This window comes from Oncorhynchus mykiss, chromosome 18 (genome assembly GCF_013265735.2).
Source record: "Oncorhynchus mykiss isolate Arlee chromosome 18, USDA_OmykA_1.1, whole genome shotgun sequence".
NCBI classification, from domain to species: domain Eukaryota; kingdom Metazoa; phylum Chordata; class Actinopteri; order Salmoniformes; family Salmonidae; genus Oncorhynchus; species Oncorhynchus mykiss.
Window position 1 is genome coordinate 64,678,005 of NC_048582.1, and position 19,443 is coordinate 64,697,447.

General features: G+C 42.5%; 1 protein-coding gene across 1 annotated transcript; it reads right to left on the minus strand.

Moving 5' to 3' along the window:
• Positions 1–2,198: 2,198 nt before the first annotated feature.
• LOC110496684 (lysine-specific histone demethylase 1B) lies at positions 2,199–18,000 on the minus strand. The gene is made up of 21 exons (XM_021572706.2): positions 17,793–18,000; positions 17,399–17,547; positions 16,976–17,097; positions 15,723–15,812; positions 15,498–15,609; positions 15,255–15,368; positions 15,115–15,153; positions 14,813–15,005; positions 14,127–14,311; positions 13,396–13,566; positions 13,240–13,314; positions 11,279–11,416; positions 10,855–11,026; positions 10,006–10,133; positions 8,400–8,531; positions 7,979–8,053; positions 7,745–7,861; positions 3,467–3,592; positions 3,097–3,219; positions 2,798–2,950; positions 2,199–2,356 (listed from the first exon to the last, which is right to left on the minus strand). The coding sequence occupies exons 1-21, from the start codon at positions 17,806–17,808 to the stop codon at positions 2,273–2,275; spliced, it is 2,514 nt and encodes an 837-aa protein (XP_021428381.1). The 5' UTR covers positions 17,809–18,000; the 3' UTR covers positions 2,199–2,272.
• Between the last annotated feature and the right edge of the window lie 1,443 nt (positions 18,001–19,443).

The window sequence follows — 19,443 nt, forward strand, 5'->3', positions numbered from 1 at the left end:
ACGTTTTTTTAAATTATTCATAAATATTATCCTGCCAACCACTATATGAAGAAATTTAAGAAAAACATCAATTCAAATTGTACCTTTTGTAATGACCACCCAGTAACAGTGTTGCATCTTTTTGGGGGGATTGTATTCATGTAAGAGAACTGTGGCAAGACATCAGTAGATTTCTAACTGAACACATTTATGAAGATTTTAAACCTTTGTGGAGAGATGTACTGCTTGGATTCTTTTTTAAGTTGAAACAATTTTAAGTAATTAATTTAATTATTATTTCGGTCAAATTTCATATTCACAAATGTACATTTACAAACAAAACTTTTTTTTTTATCTTACAATTTTTTTTTTTTAACTATATTTGAAATACTCTACCAACAAAAAAAGCTGTTAGAATGATAAAATGTGTGTATGCCCCATAGAAGGTCCTTGTGTAATGTGATATTGTACACCCTAGCCCAAATGTTCTTTATATAGACTTATGTTCCCCAATGTACTTTTTGTATTGATTTGTTAATAATAATAATAATAAAAACGTATAAAAAGGATGAATACTCGAACCCCCCCAAAAAATACAAAGCAATAATGTAAACAATTGGGTGTATTCATTCTGCCGATTAAGTTACAAAACATTTCTTAAACGGAAGCAAACTGAACTTAACAGGGAGGAACATACCTGAATTATTATTTATTTGCTTCAGTTTGGTTCTTAAACGCTAAACAGCTTCCATAGTGAATATACTAGAGTTTGTAGTTGATAAATTCAGATCCCTCCCCATTTGATTCCGTTTTCGCCATTTGGTTCCTAGAGTAAGCAATTAACGGTTTCGCAACAGAAGTAGTTTACTCCAACCGTTTACTCTAATTGCAATGAAAACAAATTTCTATTGGACAGATTTAGGTAGGTCCCTCCCCATTTCGTTACCGTTTGCTTCGTACAGTAAATGGTTAATGGTTTCCGTTGCAAAACATTTTTGCAAAAGACTAAACGTTTTGCAACGGACTCTGACTAATGAATGCACCCCTGTAGTGTGCAGTGCACTACGCAGCTAGTGACAAATCAGTGCAGTCATTAAGTCTCAATTAAGTGAGTCAGTCATAATGTAGTTAGTTTGGTTCATTTATTAAGCTACACATGTTTAATAAATGTCATGTTCGAACATGGTGTCAGAATATAGACAGAGGAACATGATAAGTATGGTAGCCAACTAAAGCCTCAATAACCTGGAAAGAGAGAGAGAACTGTCAAATGTTTTCAACTTTTCTTGCTAAAAACAATGCAGGTACAACTAATACCCAATTGAAGGCTACACTAACTAACCAGTCACTCTGATTAAAGCCAAATGACCCATCCTTATTTGGTGTTTTTTATTTTGGCCCAGTTTATGAAAACGTGAATTATAATGAATTAATTAATCATTACAAAACCCCCCAAAAAAAAACACTAATGCAGAAGTACTCATTTACATAACGTCTCAACTAAAATAATATTAGTCCTTGGACAGTTAAGCCGCTCATCATCCCCACACACACACTGGAACATTAAAAGGACAGTAGGTAGCCTAGCGGTTAGAGCGCCTAGCGGTTAGAGCGCCTAGCGGTTAGAGCGCCTAGCGGTTAGAGCGCCTAGCGGTTAGAGCGCCTAGCGGTTAGAGCGTCTAGCGGTTAGAGCGCCTAGCGGTTAGAGCGCCTAGCGGTTAGAGCGTTGGGCCAGTAACCGAAAGGCTGCTGTTTCCGATACCCAAGTCGACAAGGTGAAAAATCTGTCGATGTGCCCTTGAGCAAGGCACTTAATCCTAATTTGCTCCGGCGACGTACTACTATGGCTGATCCTGTAAAAACAACACATTTCACTGCACCTAGCTGGTGTATCTGACTATAAAACATATATTTTTTATTATTTTTTTTAAAAGCCATTAATGATGTGTGATATTGACAAACAAATGGCGAAGATCCATATTGAATGCAAATACCATTTAACCATTTGTACATCAAAATGAATTGTTTAGGAGCATACGTGTGCTGCTGATCCTGAATTATAGTGATCTCCAACTAAACCCACAAGATGCGTCATATTTCCTCTCATAATAAACAGAAGAACTTAACCATAACATTTCAAACAGCCTTATAGCCATCTCTGCTCACACGAGGTACTGTACACACAAGAAGAAGACACCACTTAAAGAGGAGCAACTTGGGGAACGAATGCTTTGCGCTGTACAACGTCGATGTCTTTATGCTGGTATCGTGTGACTGCTCAAAAGGGAAGGAGTTACAAAGCAGCTATTTTACTTGCTTCTCGGACGCCACTCAAATAGGCTCCTGTTACCGTCTGAGGAAAGTGCCTGTTGGTCGCCTGAAGATAGAAAGACAGGAGAAAAACAAAATGTTAAATCAGGCGCCGTATCTATCAAGCGTCTCAGAGTAGGAGTACTGATCTAGGATCAGGTCTCATCTGTGCATGTCATCTGATTCCTTGTGATCTAAAAGGCAAAACAGGTCCTAAATCAGCAGTCCTACTCTGAGATGCTTCTCATGGATGTTCTCTTTCAAGTGAAGGCCTGTAGTAATACATTGGTATAAGATACAGGAGGCTGGAGGCACCTTAATTGGGGAGGACAGGCTCGTGGTAATGGCTGGAGCGGAATTAGTGGAATGGTATCAAATACATCAAACACACATGGTTTCCAGGTGTTTGATGCCATTCCATTTGCTCCGTTCCGGACATTATCATGAGCCGTCCTCCCCTCAGCAGCCTCCACTGGTGTACGATGATAAAATGGGGTCAAGGTCTTACCTCCCCAGCAAAGAACACCTTTCCTTGCACATCTTCAGCAATGATGTCATAGGCCTCCCCGCTGCCCCCTGTCTTCACGAAGCTGTATGACATCTGAGACCACATGTCTCTGCTCCACCGAGTCACAAAGTAATTCACCGGATCGGGGACCTCCTACAGGGGAAAAATACGTAAAGATACAGGTACAACATTATTTATTTATTTGACATTTATTTTGTATACCTTCAAAATGTCACTTGTAGCAGTCCTAATGTAATGTGTGGTTCTCTCTTCAAAGTAGTAGACAGTTGTTCTAATACCTGCTCTTTGAAGAGTTCACGCAGCACCTTCACGCACTGATCAGCGACATCTTTGTCCTCCATGTCCCTGATAGAAGGCACAGCTTCACCACTGATGACGGACATCAGGACACTGCGTTTTCCCTGCGGAATGGGCCAAGACAGGAACACATCTTTTTCTCTGGTAGGAAACCTTTTTTTTTTTTTCTTTACATATTCAGCATACATTCCTGTCCACAATTCAACAGGTTCACTTCAATGAACATGCTGCAAAAACCTCAGCTGTCTCTAATGTCTACATAACAGCATTGCTCTCCTTTGAAATAACAGATGTTTACATAGTAGTTAAGTAAGTTTAGCTAGAGTACAAAGATGATTGGTGGAATCTCACCTGTGGATCCATGTCATAGAACACACCAAACATCCCTCTCTTGTCAGGACTGGGTGGAATGTGGCCAAAGTAATCTGCTCCTTGGATCTTTCCGTCCCAGAAGCGAAACGGGAACTGCAGAGCAACCTGAGAGTAGGAATGTGTGTTAAGACAGTTTCTGATGAAGACAACTTGTCTGTTGGTTATTAGGTTATTAAATTATTGCATCTGAGCTCCGAGAGAGTGAGGGTCTCCTTTTCTGTTTTCAAGTGTTCTACTCCACTAGCCAGCACCTCTAATAAACAGGTGTTCTACTCCACTAGCCAGCACCTCTAATAAACAGGTGTTCTACTCCACTAGCCAGCACCTCTAATAAACAGGTGTTCTACTCCGCTAGCCAGCACCTCTAATAAACAGGTGTTCTACTCCGCTAGCCAGCACCTCTAATAAACAGGTGTTCTACTCAGCTAGCTAGCACCTCTAATAAACAGGTGTTCTACTCCGCTAGCCAGCACCTCTAATAAACAGGTGTTCTACTCCGCTAGCCAGCACCTCTAATAAACAGGTGTTCTACTCCGCTAGCCAGCACCTCTAATAAACAGGTGTTCTACTCCGCTAGCCAGCACCTCTAATAAACAGGTGTTCTACTCCACTAGCCAGCACCTCTAATAAACAGGTGTTCTACTCCGCTAGCCAGCACCTCTAATAAACAGGTGTTCTACTCCACTAGCCAGCACCTCTAATAAACAGGTGTTCTACTCCGCTAGCCAGCACCTCTAATAAACAGGTGTTCTACTCCGCTAGCCAGCACCTCTAATAAACAGGTGTTCTACTCCGCTAGCCAGCACCTCTAATAAACAGGTGTTCTACTCCGCTAGCCAGCACCTCTAATAAACAGGTGTTCTACTCCGCTAGCCAGCACCTCTAACAAACAGGTGTTCTACTCCACTAGCCAGCACCTCTAATAAACAGGTGTTCTACTCCGCTAGCCAGCACCTCTAATAAACAGGTGTTCTACTCCACTAGCCAGCACCTCTAATAAACAGGTGTTCTACTCCACTAGCCAGCACCTCTAATAAACAGGTGTTCTACTCCGCTAGCCAGCACCTCTAATAAACAGGTGTTCTACTCCGCTAGCTAGCACCTCTAATAAACAGGTGTTCTACTCCGCTAGCCAGCACCTCTAATAAACAGGTGTTCTACTCCGCTAGCCAGCACCTCTAATAAACAGGTGTTCTACTCCGCTAGCCAGCACCTCTAATAAACAGGTGTTCTACTCCGCTAGCCAGCACCTCTAATAAACAGGTGTTCTACTCCGCTAGCTAGCACCTCTAATAAACAGGTGTTCTACTCCACTAGCCAGCACCTCTAATAAACAGGTGTTCTACTCCGCTAGCCAGCACCTCTAATAAACAGGTGTTCTACTCCGCTAGCCAGCACCTCTAATAAACAGGTGTTCTACTCCGCTAGCTAGCACCTCTAATAAACAGGTGTTCTACTCCGCTAGCCAGCACCTCTAATAAACAGGTGTTCTACTCCGCTAGCTAGCACCTCTAATAAAACAGGTGTTCTACTCCGCTAGCCAGCACCTCTAATAAACAGGCGTTCTACTCCGCTAGCCAGCACCTCTAATAAACAGGCGTTCTACTCCGCTAGCCAGCACCTCTAATAAACAGGCGTTCTACTCCGCTAGCCAGCACCTCTAATAAACAGGCGTTCTACTCCGCTAGCCAGCACCTCTAATAAACAGGTGTTCTACTCCGCTAGCCAGCACCTCTAATAAACAGGTGTTCTACTCCGCTAGCCAGCACCTCTAATAAACAGGTGTTCTACTCTGCTAGCCAGCACCTCGCCTAAACAGGTGTTCTACTCCGCTAGCCAGCACCTCGCCTAAACAGGTGTTCTACTCAGCTAGCCAGCACCTCGCCTATACAGGTGTTCTACTCAGCTAGCCAGCACCTCTAATAAACAGGTGTTCTACTCCGCTAGCCAGCACCTCTAATAAACAGGTGTTCTACTCCGCTAGCCAGCACCTCTAATAAACAGGTGTTCTACTCCGCTAGCCAGCACCTCTAATAAACAGGTGTTCTACTCCGCTAGCCAGCACCTCTAATAAACAGGTGTTCTACTCCGCTAGCCAGCACCTCTAATAAACAGGTGTTCTACTCCGCTAGCTAGCACCTCTAATAAACAGGTGTTCTACTCCGCTAGCCAGCACCTCTAATAAACAGGTGTTCTACTCCACTAGCCAGCACCTCTAATAAACAGGTGTTCTACTCCGCTAGCCAGCACCTCTAATAAACAGGTGTTCTACTCCGCTAGCCAGCACCTCTAATAAACAGGTGTTCTACTCCGCTAGCTAGCACCTCTAATAAACAGGTGTTCTACTCCGCTAGCCAGCACCTCTAATAAACAGGTGTTCTACTCCGCTAGCCAGCACCTCTAATAAACAGATGTTCTACTCCGCTAGCTAGCACCTCTAATAAACAGGTGTTCTACTCCACTAGCCAGCACCTCTAATAAACAGGTGTTCTACTCCGCTAGCCAGCACCTCTAATAAACAGGTGTTCTACTCAGCTAGCTAGCACCTCTAATAAACAGGTGTTCTACTCCGCTAGCCAGCACCTCTAATAAACAGGCGTTCTACTCCGCTAGCCAGCACCTCTAATAAACAGGCGTTCTACTCCGCTAGCCAGCACCTCTAATAAACAGGCGTTCTACTCCGCTAGCCAGCACCTCTAATAAACAGGCGTTCTACTCCGCTAGCCAGCACCTCTAATAAACAGGTGTTCTACTCCGCTAGCCAGCACCTCTAATAAACAGGTGTTCTACTCCGCTAGCCAGCACCTCTAATAAACAGGTGTTCTACTCCGCTAGCCAGCACCTCGCCTAAACAGGTGTTCTACTCCGCTAGCCAGCACCTCGCCTAAACAGGTGTTCTACTCAGCTAGCCAGCACCTCGCCTATACAGGTGTTCTACTCAGCTAGCCAGCACCTCTAATAAACAGGTGTTCTACTCCGCTAGCCAGCACCTCTAATAAACAGGTGTTCTACTCCGCTAGCCAGCACCTCTAATAAACAGGTGTTCTACTCCGCTAGCCAGCACCTCTAATAAACAGGTGTTCTACTCCGCTAGCCAGCACCTCTAATAAACAGGTGTTCTACTCCGCTAGCCAGCACCTCTAATAAACAGGTGTTCTACTCCACTAGCCAGCACCTCTAATAAACAGGTGTTCTACTCCGCTAGCCAGCACCTCTAATAAACAGGTGTTCTACTCCGCTAGCCAGCACCTCTAATAAACAGGTGTTCTACTCCGCTAGCCAGCACCTCTAATAAACAGGTGTTCTACTCCGCTAGCCAGCACCTCTAATAAACAGGTGTTCTACTCCGCTAGCTAGCACCTCTAATAAACAGGTGTTCTACTCCACTAGCCAGCACCTCTAATAAACAGGTGTTCTACTCCGCTAGCCAGCACCTCTAATAAACAGGTGTTCTACTCCGCTAGCTAGCACCTCTAATAAACAGGTGTTCTACTCCGCTAGCCAGCACCTCTAATAAACAGGTGTTCTACTCAGCTAGCTAGCACCTCTAATAAACAGGTGTTCTACTCCGCTAGCCAGCACCTCTAATAAACAGGCGTTCTACTCCGCTAGCCAGCACCTCTAATAAACAGGCGTTCTACTCCGCTAGCCAGCACCTCTAATAAACAGGCGTTCTACTCCGCTAGCCAGCACCTCTAATAAACAGGCGTTCTACTCCGCTAGCCAGCACCTCTAATAAACAGGCGTTCTACTCCGCTAGCCAGCACCTCTAATAAACAGGTGTTCTACTCCGCTAGCCAGCACCTCTAATAAACAGGTGTTCTACTCCGCTAGCCAGCACCTCTAATAAACAGGTGTTCTACTCCACTAGCCAGCACCTCGCCTAAACAGGTGTTCTACTCCGCTAGCCAGCACCTCGCCTAAACAGGTGTTCTACTCAGCTAGCCAGCACCTCGCCTATACAGGTGTTCTACTCAGCTAGCCAGCACCTCGCCTATACAGGTGTTCTACTCAGCTAGCCAGCACCTCACCTAAACAGGTGTTCTACTCCTCCGCTAGCCAGCACCTCGCCTAAACAGTTGTTCTACTCCGCTAGCCAGCACCTCACCTAAACAGGTGTTCTACTCCGCTAGCCAGCACCTCACCTAAACAGGTGTGTGTTTCTTTCACCTCCAGATTATCAAGACAGTTTCTGGTGACAGGGTGAACCAGTTTCATTTACATCGCCCAGACTGTGTCGCAGCTCTAAACCCTTACCTTTTCAATGAGACCTGCTCCAAGACTGTGGATGGCTTTCAGCTTTCTCTCAGGAAGAGGAGGGTTGAATTGAATGATATTCTTCTGGAGTAAAGTCAATGGGACTGTCACCAGAACCTAAAAAAAAATACAAAATAAATGTTCCCAAAACTACAGTTAAGAGTGGAGTGTCAGGGAAGACAACTGTACTTTAACATGCATCGTTACTCTGTAAATAAACACATGAGTCCTTACTTTCTGTGCTGTCCACTGAGTCCCATTGGATGAGGTAACTTTGACTATATCCCCTGAGTAATCGATAGCTTGAACCTACAATGAAACAAGTGTACTGTGATTGTGAGGCATTGCTCGAAATGCTTGAGTACAAAAACAAATTTGAGAAACCTCTCACTTGTATCTAACTATATACTACAACCAAGATGAGAGGAGAATGGGCAACGAAAGGAACATAAGGAGATATTATTTGGGACGCACACTAAGTGTGCACTTGTTCACACATCTAAAAAGCATTGAATTGCTTAAGGCATTGGCTAGTAGGAGTTCCCAGCATATTTCTCATACCAGTCATTTCATTTCAAATCAGTGAAGGGAAGTAGACAAGTGCACACTTTGCGAGGAAGGAGAGATAATTGGGACATAGTATTTGATGGCTCACCGGGCTCTTGATGCGGATGTCGAGGCCCTCAGCCAGTTTGTTAAGCACAGACGAATAGCCCTCTGTCAGCAGTGTATGGTCTCCTGAGAACTGAGCAAAGAACTCATTGTGGTCCCAGGATCGAGCCGACACCTGCGAACACACACACACACACACACACACACACACACACACACACACACGCACACACGCAGACAGACTAAATTCAGGGGTTAAAGCAACAACAAAATATCCCATGACTGAAAGTTAAGACGATCTCAGATGGATTGTCTGGGGACAAGTTAACCTCCACTTTCATGTAAGAACGTCATAACCATCATGCTTTCAGGAAAGATAATCATTTTGTACATGTACCCTTGCTTAGGGGGTCCCGGGTCCTCAACGGGATAATGTTTATCACAAGGACTGAGAAGCTCAGTTCTAGTGACTTTAAAAAAATAAAAAACATTCTACTAAAAAAAACATGAAAATAAAATGACACTGACACCATCTAAAATATAATTTCCACTTCCAAAAATGGGCCCAATAACTATTGGTAAAAATGATATTAAAATTATTTGAACATATTGGATCATTCATATAGCCTATGCATGGTCTATATTATCAGGTATGCTATCAGGAATAAGCATTAGCACCTGTAGCCCAACTGATAGCATAGTGGCTATAAATTATACCTAGGCTGAAGCATGGGGTTGGTCCATCTGCATTTACCCCAGAGAACACCACATCCTGATTGTTATTATTCATTTATTATAAATACATCCTTATTCATTAGTATTCACTTCACTTTTTTTTTTCTATTACAGAGTATGTCACTGCCCTTCGAAGGCAACATTGCCCATTTTAAGAGCTCAGTTGCACCTAAACCATTCTTGAAACTCTGGTTGTAAAAACTGCATTTGTAAAACTCCGCCACGCGCAATTGAAGGAGTATAGAAATAACCGTGGTAGCAATGGAAAACTGGGATCCCACTCTTCTTTTAGCAAAGGTCAAAACTGCTTTCAAAAGTGTTTTCCCACGACTGCATTGGCTCTTGTATGAGCCTCGAGAGGAATATTTATAAAACACAACAAGCCGACTTGGCAAATAGGTCAAATATTCTACTATGGGGTTGTCTGATTTTGTTTTAATAACATTAAAATGGCAAAAAAAAAATGTAGCATAGTCTTTGAATGACTTTACAAGCAGCTACAGTAGACTAGACGCCGCTGTCGGAGTGGAGCGCTGCTGTGGTGTGCATGACAGACTATTTAATTCCCTTCGTCTGAACATCGGAGTGTCATCCACAATCATGCAGGTCAGTTGAATACAAACAGTGTAACAGAAAATAAAATACTTGAGAATACATTTATTTGGGAATATATTTCATAGCCTAATAGAGACAAGCATGTCTGTTCTATGTCATCTCCAAACCAGATTTGATTGAGCATCTTCACTGATCGGGGAAAATAAGAAAAAAAAAAAAAACTTCTCCAGAATCCATATGATGGAAATCCGTTGCTGTAACGGAGAACTTTGACCCCTGACTATGTTGTCATAACTCTCCTACGGTCACTTCATGGACTGTCACAAGAGACAGGGTAGGGATTGATCTCATCCTCAGACCTGGTCCAGTGTGCTTCCACAGGCATATTCCAGGTTGCTGAGGTGGAACTGAAGCACTTTCTCCTCCAGCTGGCTGAACTGGACCCCAGACTCCTGAAGGAATGTCTTGTAGACCTCCTGGATTTTCTCTGGAAGTGAACATTGTAAAATGATAGAAACTAGAAACTGACCAAATGTCTATCACTACTTTGTACTTCATATATAAGCACATCATTGAGTGACTAGGGTTGCAAAATTACAATACCTGTCCCGAAATTACCAAGTCTTCCAGAAATCCTGGTTGGAATATTTCTGGAATCAGGAGTAAATAAATATAAATTCTGTGATTATTCTAAAAGCCGGGTTTATGCTACACGATTTTGCCCCATATTTATTTCCCAGACAAGTTGAGATCGGAGACAAAATCCCCATGTCTGTGCCACACCATTTAGTGTGTGACCCCTGTCTGTGCCACACCATTTAGTGTGTGACCCCTGTCCGTGCTACAGCGTTTAGTGTGACCCCTGTTTGTGCCACAGCGTTTACTGTGACCCCTGTCCGTGTGTGACCCCTGTCTGTGCCACACCATTTAATGTGTGACCCCTGTCTGTGCCACAGCATTTAGTGTGTGACCCCTGTCTGTGCCACAGCATTTAGTGTGTGACCCCTGTCTGTGCCACAGCATTTAGTGTGTGACCCGTCTGAGCCACATCAAGGTGGTTGCTTAATGTGAGAGGTTAAGCGATGTTAGGATTTTGAAAGTCGTGTAGTATATACACCAGGCTTTACCGCTATTTCTGTAAAACCTTGGAATTTTGGGGAAAGTTACCAGAGTTCGCAACCCTAGGAGTGACTACAAATGTGTTGTACCTCCCAGAGGAGTGTCCTGGTTCTGAGACTTGTCTTTCCTCCATTCTGACACCACATCCAGGATGGCGTTAAAGTGGAAGTCCATGCGCTTATCGATGGCCGGGTCTGTGGCACTCCCTCCCTCCTGGAACAGGTCACACCTCTCCCCCAGCTTGTGCATATTAATGCTGAGCTACATACAAGAGAAGCAACTGAGTATGTGAATACTTGTAGGACCCGAAAGACTTCTGAGGCATCTATTTGCAGTTACACAATACTAAATGAAATGAGGCAGCAGCATAAAAAATACAAAGTTCTTTGGTTGAACTGTGGGTGAATGATTAGAAATGTTGACATTGAAAAATCCTGTTTTCAAGGTACGGTTTGTGAGTGAATGACTGAGTGCCAGTAGTGTGTGTCAGTGTTGTTACAAAGACTCTCTCACCTGCTCACTCATTAGTGCAATTGGGTTGTTCACACAGCCGTTCACAATCTGAGCCCCCCGACCCACAGTGACGCCGCCCAGCGATGTATCGTCCCACACCCGCCCTCCAATCCGCTCACTCGCCTCGAGCATCACCACCTGTGATTGGATCAAACACTTGGAGGTTAAAGTTCACAAAGAAGGCACAGCCACAGAACTCATCAGCAGTTATTCATTCAATATGTTGTGAACAATATTATGTGTACCTCATTTCAGACCAAGAACATCTTATGGGTTATTATAGGAGTAGGTTCCATATCTGAATTAACCTAAAATTAGGACACCCAGCTAGCACATTTGTTTCCTTGGAAGTTGTGGAAACGTATGTTATTGATTTCCATAGGTTCTGGGAATGAACTCCTACGTTTCCTGACGGGTAAAACTGAACATTTTTTAAAATGTTCTGAGAATGTAAGTAAAAAATATCAACTGTTCTGGGAACATACATTTTTAGAGGTTTCAGGGAGGTTCTGAGAACAAAAATTATAGGTTATTTGAAGGTAATTAAACAACGTTCTGAGAACATGTTCAATAAGACTTTTAACGACACTGCTAGCTTAGTTTGGGTTCACTTTTTGAACTCCAAGCAGATAGGACACATGGAAATTAATTTGCTTAGGCATTAATTATGCAAAAAAAAAATGTAGGAGTGAGATTCAAATGTATGATCTTCTGTTGTCTATCCATGGAATTAGTCCTCTGTGCCACCAGGATGGAGCTAGCATACCATGTTTTTTTTTAACTCATACAAAGCTGTTAATTTGAATCTAGTCAGGAAACAAGCACTCATTAATATCAGGTGTGGCCAATTAGTGGACTCACCTGAACACACTTAAGACAGAAGATAGAGTTTTGTTGAGGCTGAGAACAGAATGTATATATTTTTAAATAACGTTCTCAGAACGTTCTTTGAACGTTACTAATGTCATCTTGTGGTTTTTATGGAAAGTTTTCTGAGAAAATGACTTTAAATAGGAAACCTGTAGAAAACGTTATGCTGAAGTACTGAAATTCCCACCTAACATGGAACCCAAACAGGCTGCGCACGTGCGCCATCGTGCATACATTTATTTTGTCCCCCCACACGAAACGCGATCACAACACGCAGGTTAAAATATCAAAACAAACTCTGAACCAATTATATTAATTTGGGGACAGGTCGAAAAGCATTAAACATTTATGGCAATTTAGCTTGCACTTGCTAGCTAATTTGTCCTATTTAGCTAGCTTGCTGTTGCTAGCTAATTTGTCCTGGAATATAAACATTGAGTTGTTATTTTACCTGAAATGCACATGGTCCTCTACTCCAGAAATTAATCCACACATAAAACGGTCAACTGAATCGTTTCTAGTCATCTCTCTTCCTTCCAGGCTTTTTCTTCTCTTGACTTTATATTACGATTGGCAACTTTCATAAATTAGGTGCATTACTGCCACTGACCTCGTTTATCTTTCAGTCACCCACGTTGGTATAACCAATGAGGAGATGGCACGTGGGTACCTGCTTTAATAAACCAATGAGGAGATGGGAGAGGCAGGACTTGCAGCGCGATCTGCGTCAGAAATAGAACTGATTTCTATTTTAGCTCTTGGCAACGCAGACGCTCGTTGGCTCGCGCAAGCAGTGTGGGTGCAATAATTGAATAACATAGATTCCTAAATATATTTTGCGATGCGAGCGGTGTAGTCAGCCTGTTAGGAACATATGGTTCTCAGAATGTTACGTGCTAGCTGGGTATCCTGCACCATTCCCAGAACATTGTAGGAAGTTCTGGGAATGACCATAGGACAACCACGCTCTCACCAAGCTCTAAGAAACATAAGGTTCTCAGAACGTTATGTGCTAACTGGGTATGGTCAAAACATCAAAAAGAAAAATGAACACTTGAAGTAGTTGTACATTTTAAACCTTAAAATAATACCTGCATGCCAAAGTTTTGCAGTTGCCGCGCAGCAGCCAGCCCCGATGCCCCGGCTCCAATCACAATCACGTTCTTCTGCAAAGACCAACAAAAATTATGTATGAGCTGCAGAACATAACTGGACAAAGTTGATGGTAGAAAATTAGACACACTCACGTTGTGGTAGCGCTCGGGAAGCAGGGGCTGTTTGACTGATAGAACCCCAGTGTTGATCAGACCCTTCCTGGTCATAAAGAGAAGCACCCTGTCCATTTCCTGTACACAACGCACACGTACCAGCCCTCTCACAATGATGTGGGGAGCACAGTTCTGGGGTGTCAGCACCTCCTAGACATGAGAGGAAGGGACGTGTTTAATCATTACCACCAGGCCCTGTTGTGTTTAATTGATAGAAAATAAATGTAATTTCTCCTAGGTCATGTAATTTTTTCCTCACTATTCTATTAGTCTCTCGTCAAATATAGGTATGTGACTAGATGGCTGGGTTATGTGAAATAACATGTGGAAAGAAAAAAGTACTCCACACAAACCAGGTGGATGCTAGTGGATGATCCAGCCTACCTACGGAGGAAGAGGAGACGGCGTGTCTGATGTAGAGCTCTAGGCCTGTCTACCAGTATCTGACTGACGCTTCTCCCTGCCTGTCTATCATCGACGCTCCCTCCGCTCAAGCTACTGACTGTCCTTTCAAACTGCCTCTGAAGCTGTGAAAGACCATTAATTCATGAACTGACAGATCTCTACATTTCTTTTTGTTTTCAAAGCAACTTTGAGATTCTTGTTTGTAAACTATAAAAATATATATTATTATTATTATTACTACTATTACTATGACGCTTCCAAAAAGCGTCTAATTTAAACAGCGTAGGACTTATCTGTCTGGCTACCTTACAGCCTCTGTGCCAGGAGGCCAGGATAAGGTTACGCAGGGCCAGGTACATGGTGGGGTCACGGGAAAACTCTGGAAACTCATAGAGCTCATCCAGCTCCATCATGTCCGGTCGCACACACAAGGCCTTCCCACACTCGTTGGGCTGGTAAAAAGGCTGGAAGTATGGACACAGCCCTGGAACTGAACACAAAGTATGAGTTAGAGAACATGCATTTACTGACCACGAGTGACTGGTGGTTCAACAGACTAGTTAAGATAATAGAAAGAAAAGAAGCCTAGACTTAAGCAATAAGGCATGAGGGGGTGTGGTATATGGTCAATTATACAACGGCTAAAGGCTGTTCTAGACACAACGCATCACAGAGTGCCTGGACACACCCCTTAGCCATGTTATATTGGCCATATACCACAAACCCCTGAGGTGCCTTATTGCTATTATAAACTGGTTACCAATGTAATTAGGTCAGTACAAATACATGTTTTATCAAACCTGGTGCTATACGGTCTGATATACCACGGCTGTCAGCCAATCAGCATTCCGGACTCGAACCACCCATTTTATTATGGATATTAACTACTTGCCGATTTACTGGTTCCTTAGCTCTGGGTCACACTCCCTTCTCTGTGAAGTAGAGCAACAGAGTTGAGATGTGGATTCTCTCCCGCCCCCGATGGACTTACTCTGTGGTGGGATGGCTCTGCAGTGCTCTGCCCTCAACTCAGCATGAGAGTGGTTGCTGGTGGATCCTGAGGGGCTCATGCCCACACAGTCGGGATAGTAGGCTGTGAGGAAAGGGTTGGCCGGGCTGTCCTTAAATAACGGGGGCAGGATCAACATGGAATGCCACCAGCTGTCGATCACCTCCGCCACTCTCTGTGGAACACAACAAGGTTCCGAATAAGGACAAGGCTGCAGTGATACTTTAAATTGTTGACTGAAAATGAAGGAACACAGAAGGTAATTTTTAAAGACAGTCACTCACCAAATCTTCTGGCAGAGAGCACTGGTCTGGCCCTTCGGTCTGTAGATGTAAACACGTGATATTATGGCACTATCATGAAATGTCAATCAAGTTATTGTTGATTATGTTATTGTCTCTTCCTCCTGCTACTTCCTGTTTACCTTGACATTGTTGAACTTCATGCCACAGCGATACGTGGCTGCTAGTGAGGCAGTGAGCTGGATCTCCTTGGTTAGCTGACGCCATTTCCCACAGTCTGGCTTAGTGCATTGGACCTGGAAACCAATCACAATGGAGTGAATGTGTTTGAATTACTCACTTGATGGAGAGTGGCTGCATTGACCTGAATACTATGCCAGTTAGCTGGACATTTCGGGGTTGAAAGGCAGCTGTGTTGCTCTCACCCAGTATGGAAGCTGTTGATCTGCCATGAAAGCTTTCAGACTGGGCTCACTCTTCCCATTGCCAGTCCAAACCCTCTTCCAGGATGCATATGTCTCATAGCCATCTTTGTGACTGATAAACCAAGGAAAGATATAGTCAATACATTCAGATCAACAGAGAACAGGTGTCCATGATGACATGTTTGACAAAATGACAACGTTATTTTTTTTAATTAGACTGTTAACCTTCTATAGTAGTGATCAAAACACTCGTTGCAAAAGTGCTCCCCGCAGGACAAATGGTACCACCGAGAAGTGTAGCCGTTTTTGGCGCACCTGAAAGAAAGACGGAGAGCAGTCAGAAACCTGTCAGCAAGTACTCAACACACTGAATGTGATGTCGTACTTTCTCTCCATTGTGTTCCAACAGGTGGCATCACTCATACGGGACACTTGTACCTCAACTGATCAGTGCAGGGCAGAACCGTCACACTATTTGATGTAAGACAGTGGCAGAACTCCCATACTTGCGTTCTAACTAGTAGGCATACGAAAATAGAACGTATAGGACATTTCTAAAACTTACTATGCTTTAAATAACCGGATATCCTACTCCTTTTGGCTTTTCATCTAGTACAATTCACTGTACACTTATTGAGGGGGGAACAAAATGTGTCTTTCCAGACGCATGTGTGTGTGTTTGACAACAGCTGATAATCAGAGAAGGTGACGCGTTGTACCAAAATGAACGAGCGGCGGGAATCAACGCAATTGTGCATCAGATGACGCATCCTCAGTATAGATTAGTATGTTGATATTAGTTGCTCACTGCATTAATTTGTATTAAACAGTACATTCTAAATAGTACGTAGTACAATTAGTACTACGTACTATTTACAGTATGTAGTTTCAGTAAGTAGTAGGCAAGACAGATTTCGGACACAGCTGCCAATGACTCTCTCTGGAAACCACCAGTGAAGTATAAACAGGAGATGATACCAGATAGAACAATGAGATAGATATTTCACCAGATGTATAAATGTGAATTATCCGGTTGGCGTTTCCACTCAATACCAAATATGGTAGTGAGAGAAAGCCCAATGGCTAGCAGTGGATGGATTTTAGCCGACATTCTGATAACTTACTCATCGATGAAACATTTGATCTCAATACAGTTTTCTGTTCCCAAAACTACAATCTGTTACAAACAGAGTGGACTAAGTTTTGTAGACTTTACCCTTTGCCAAAGCTTTAAAAAACAGCATTGTTTAGAAGGAGTGCAAAGGCAAATTGAGTTATTGCACACGAGCACTTCAGAGTAGGTGTTCCATAACGGAAATATGCAAATGTGACTAGAAAGCGCCAATAGGATCTCGCTAGCTCGTGCTTGGCTCTAACCACCTCCTTGCTTGTTCTGCCCACTATGACTAATTTGTTCCCATTTGAAATACCAGGCTGTTGTCTATGTTGGTTAAATTATAAAAAATATTTGATGATACCTTTCAGAGGCACTAGCAAAGCACACTGGGTATGTGGCCGAGCATCCAGCCTTTTCACACTTTCTGTACTTCTTCTCAGATTGGTCCTCTTCTTCCTCTGTGTCAGTGGCTTTTCTTTTAGTCTGGAATCCAATAACAGACAGACTTCAATATCAAGGAAAATATGTTCATTACTGAAAGCAGAGAGATTGGTAAAAGGCAGGAGGCTCTTAATTAATAAAGCTGACTGGATGGCAATGGGTAAAGTGAATGAGAATGCCTGAAAAAAGGTGGTCTCACTACACCACACAGTCCCAAACTAGCCAGAGCCGACAGATCTAGTATTGTGCCTAGCTCAGGTACAATACTTGATCTGCCAGCTCTGGTTTGTCCCAAAGCAACTGTATGAAGTCTGTTTTGTCTAATAGTAGGGTGCACATATACCTGTCCAGGTGGAGGATTATTGCAGCGCTTCATTCTGACGTTGACCTGTCTACCGGAGGAGCGAAGGGACGACTGACCATCCCCAGATGATGACTCCATTGCTGTCCTCTTCTTGGCACGCCGAGCACCTGAAGCATTCACTGTATAATCTGTCAATTGACCACATATCATATCACTGAATGTGACCATGTCACAGCCTAGATAAAACATGTCATAACACATGACCTCTCATTAATTATTAAGTAATAATAGATTGACAATACTCAGCTTCCCAAAACTAACAGCAATGTGGATATGCAAATGTGCCGCTGGCTAGCTGTTACGCTGGCTAGCGTTAGCTCAAAAGCTGAGCTGTCAGACAATACCGTCAAGAGTATGGAAATAGCGCGCTAACCTGCATCTGTCAGCATAGCTGGCTGTGCTCTATCTCTCCGATTCAGAGTCTATTCCTTTGTTTGAGACGATTTGAAGAACTATTTGTTATCAATTTGTCTTTGTTGTTGTTGTTATTCTAAGTAGGAAATGAAGGCGAAGCCAAAGATAGAAACTGTGGCTAAACTGACACCAAAACCTACTTCCGGTGTGTCACAACGGGGAAAGTATGCGTTTCGAGTTTGAACTGTTTGCTATCTCCTGCTTGCCGTAGTAGGGGGGTGATAACCATAGTAACGTATACATGCGTACTTCGGTGTGTCAGTCGCATTGAGTTATGTTCGGATGCCAACACATCCACCACATAAGTAGGTGTTTTTGTGAGAAGCGTTGAAAGTAGTTATAATTCTTCCAGGTATTTGCAATGTTTTTAATGGCAACTACCTGAAAACCATGAGTTGTACACAGTGGTGGAAAAAGTACCCAGTTGTCATACTTGAATAAAAGTAAAGATACATGAATAGAAAATGACTCAAGTAAAAGTGAAAGTAACCCTGTAAAAAAAACACTTGAGTAAATTACTTAAGTATCAAAAAGTAAATGTAACTGCTAAAATATACGTAGGTATCAAAGTAAAATTACAAGTATAAATGATGTAAAACTCCTTATATTAAGAAAACCAGACGGCACCACTTTCTTGTTTTTAAATGTATTTAAGTATAGCTAGGGGCACATTCCAACACTCAGGACATAATTTACAAATGAAGCATTTGTGTTTAGTGAGTCCACCAGATTTTTTAAAACTTAACCTTTATTTAACTAGGCAAGTTAGTTAAGAACACATTCTTATTTACAATGACATCCTATAGATAATAGGCAGTAGGGATGACCAGGGATGTTCAATTAATTGGTGTGTGAATTAGACCATTTTCCTGTCCGGCTAAGCATTCAAAATGTAACAAGTACTTTTTGGGTGTCAGGGAAAATGTATCGAGTAAAAAAGTATATGATTTTATTTAGGAATGCAGTGAAGTAAAAGTAAAAGTTAATGTAAATATATAAATATAAATAGTAAAGTACAGATACCGCAAAAAAAACGACTTATGTCGTACTTTTAAGTATTTTTATTTAAGTACTTTACAACTCTGGTACAAGACGAACTCTGTAAAGCGGTATTTTTCACAAATGCTCTCATCGGAGGCTTCAATAACTAAGTTAAAAACCTCTTAAGGATTTGACACTTTTTTTCAATGTTCGCCTAAAATGACATACCCATATCTAACTGCCTGTAGCTCAGGACCTGAAGCAAGGATATGCATATTCTTGATACCATTTGAATGGAAACACTTTGAAGTTTGTGGAAATGTGAAATTAATGTAGGATAATAACACATTAGATCTGGTAAAAGATAATACAAAGAAAAAAACATGTTTTTTATTTTTGTTTTTGTTCCATCATCTTTGAAAGGCAATTAAAAAAGCCCATTATATGTAGGAGTTTAGATTCAAATTCGATTTTGGCCACTAGATGGAAGCAGTGCATGTGCAAAGTTTCAGATTCATCCAATGAAGCATTGCAATGCTGCACAATATTTTGTATCAAGTCTGCCCAAATGTGCCAAATTGGTCAATTGATACATTTTAAGGTACATAACTATAGAGAACATTCAAAAA

What these genes read in the sequence shown, in the direction of transcription:
- LOC110496684 (XM_021572706.2), bottom strand. An exon ending in ATCAACAGCTTCCATACTGG is followed by an intron (nt 15,369 to 15,497) that starts GTGAGAGCAACA and finishes ATTGGTTTCCAG; the next exon opens with GTCCAATGCACTAAGCCAGA. An exon ending in GCTCTCTGCCAGAAGATTTG is followed by an intron (nt 15,006 to 15,114) that starts GTGAGTGACTGT and finishes TGTGTTCCACAG; the next exon opens with AGAGTGGCGGAGGTGATCGA.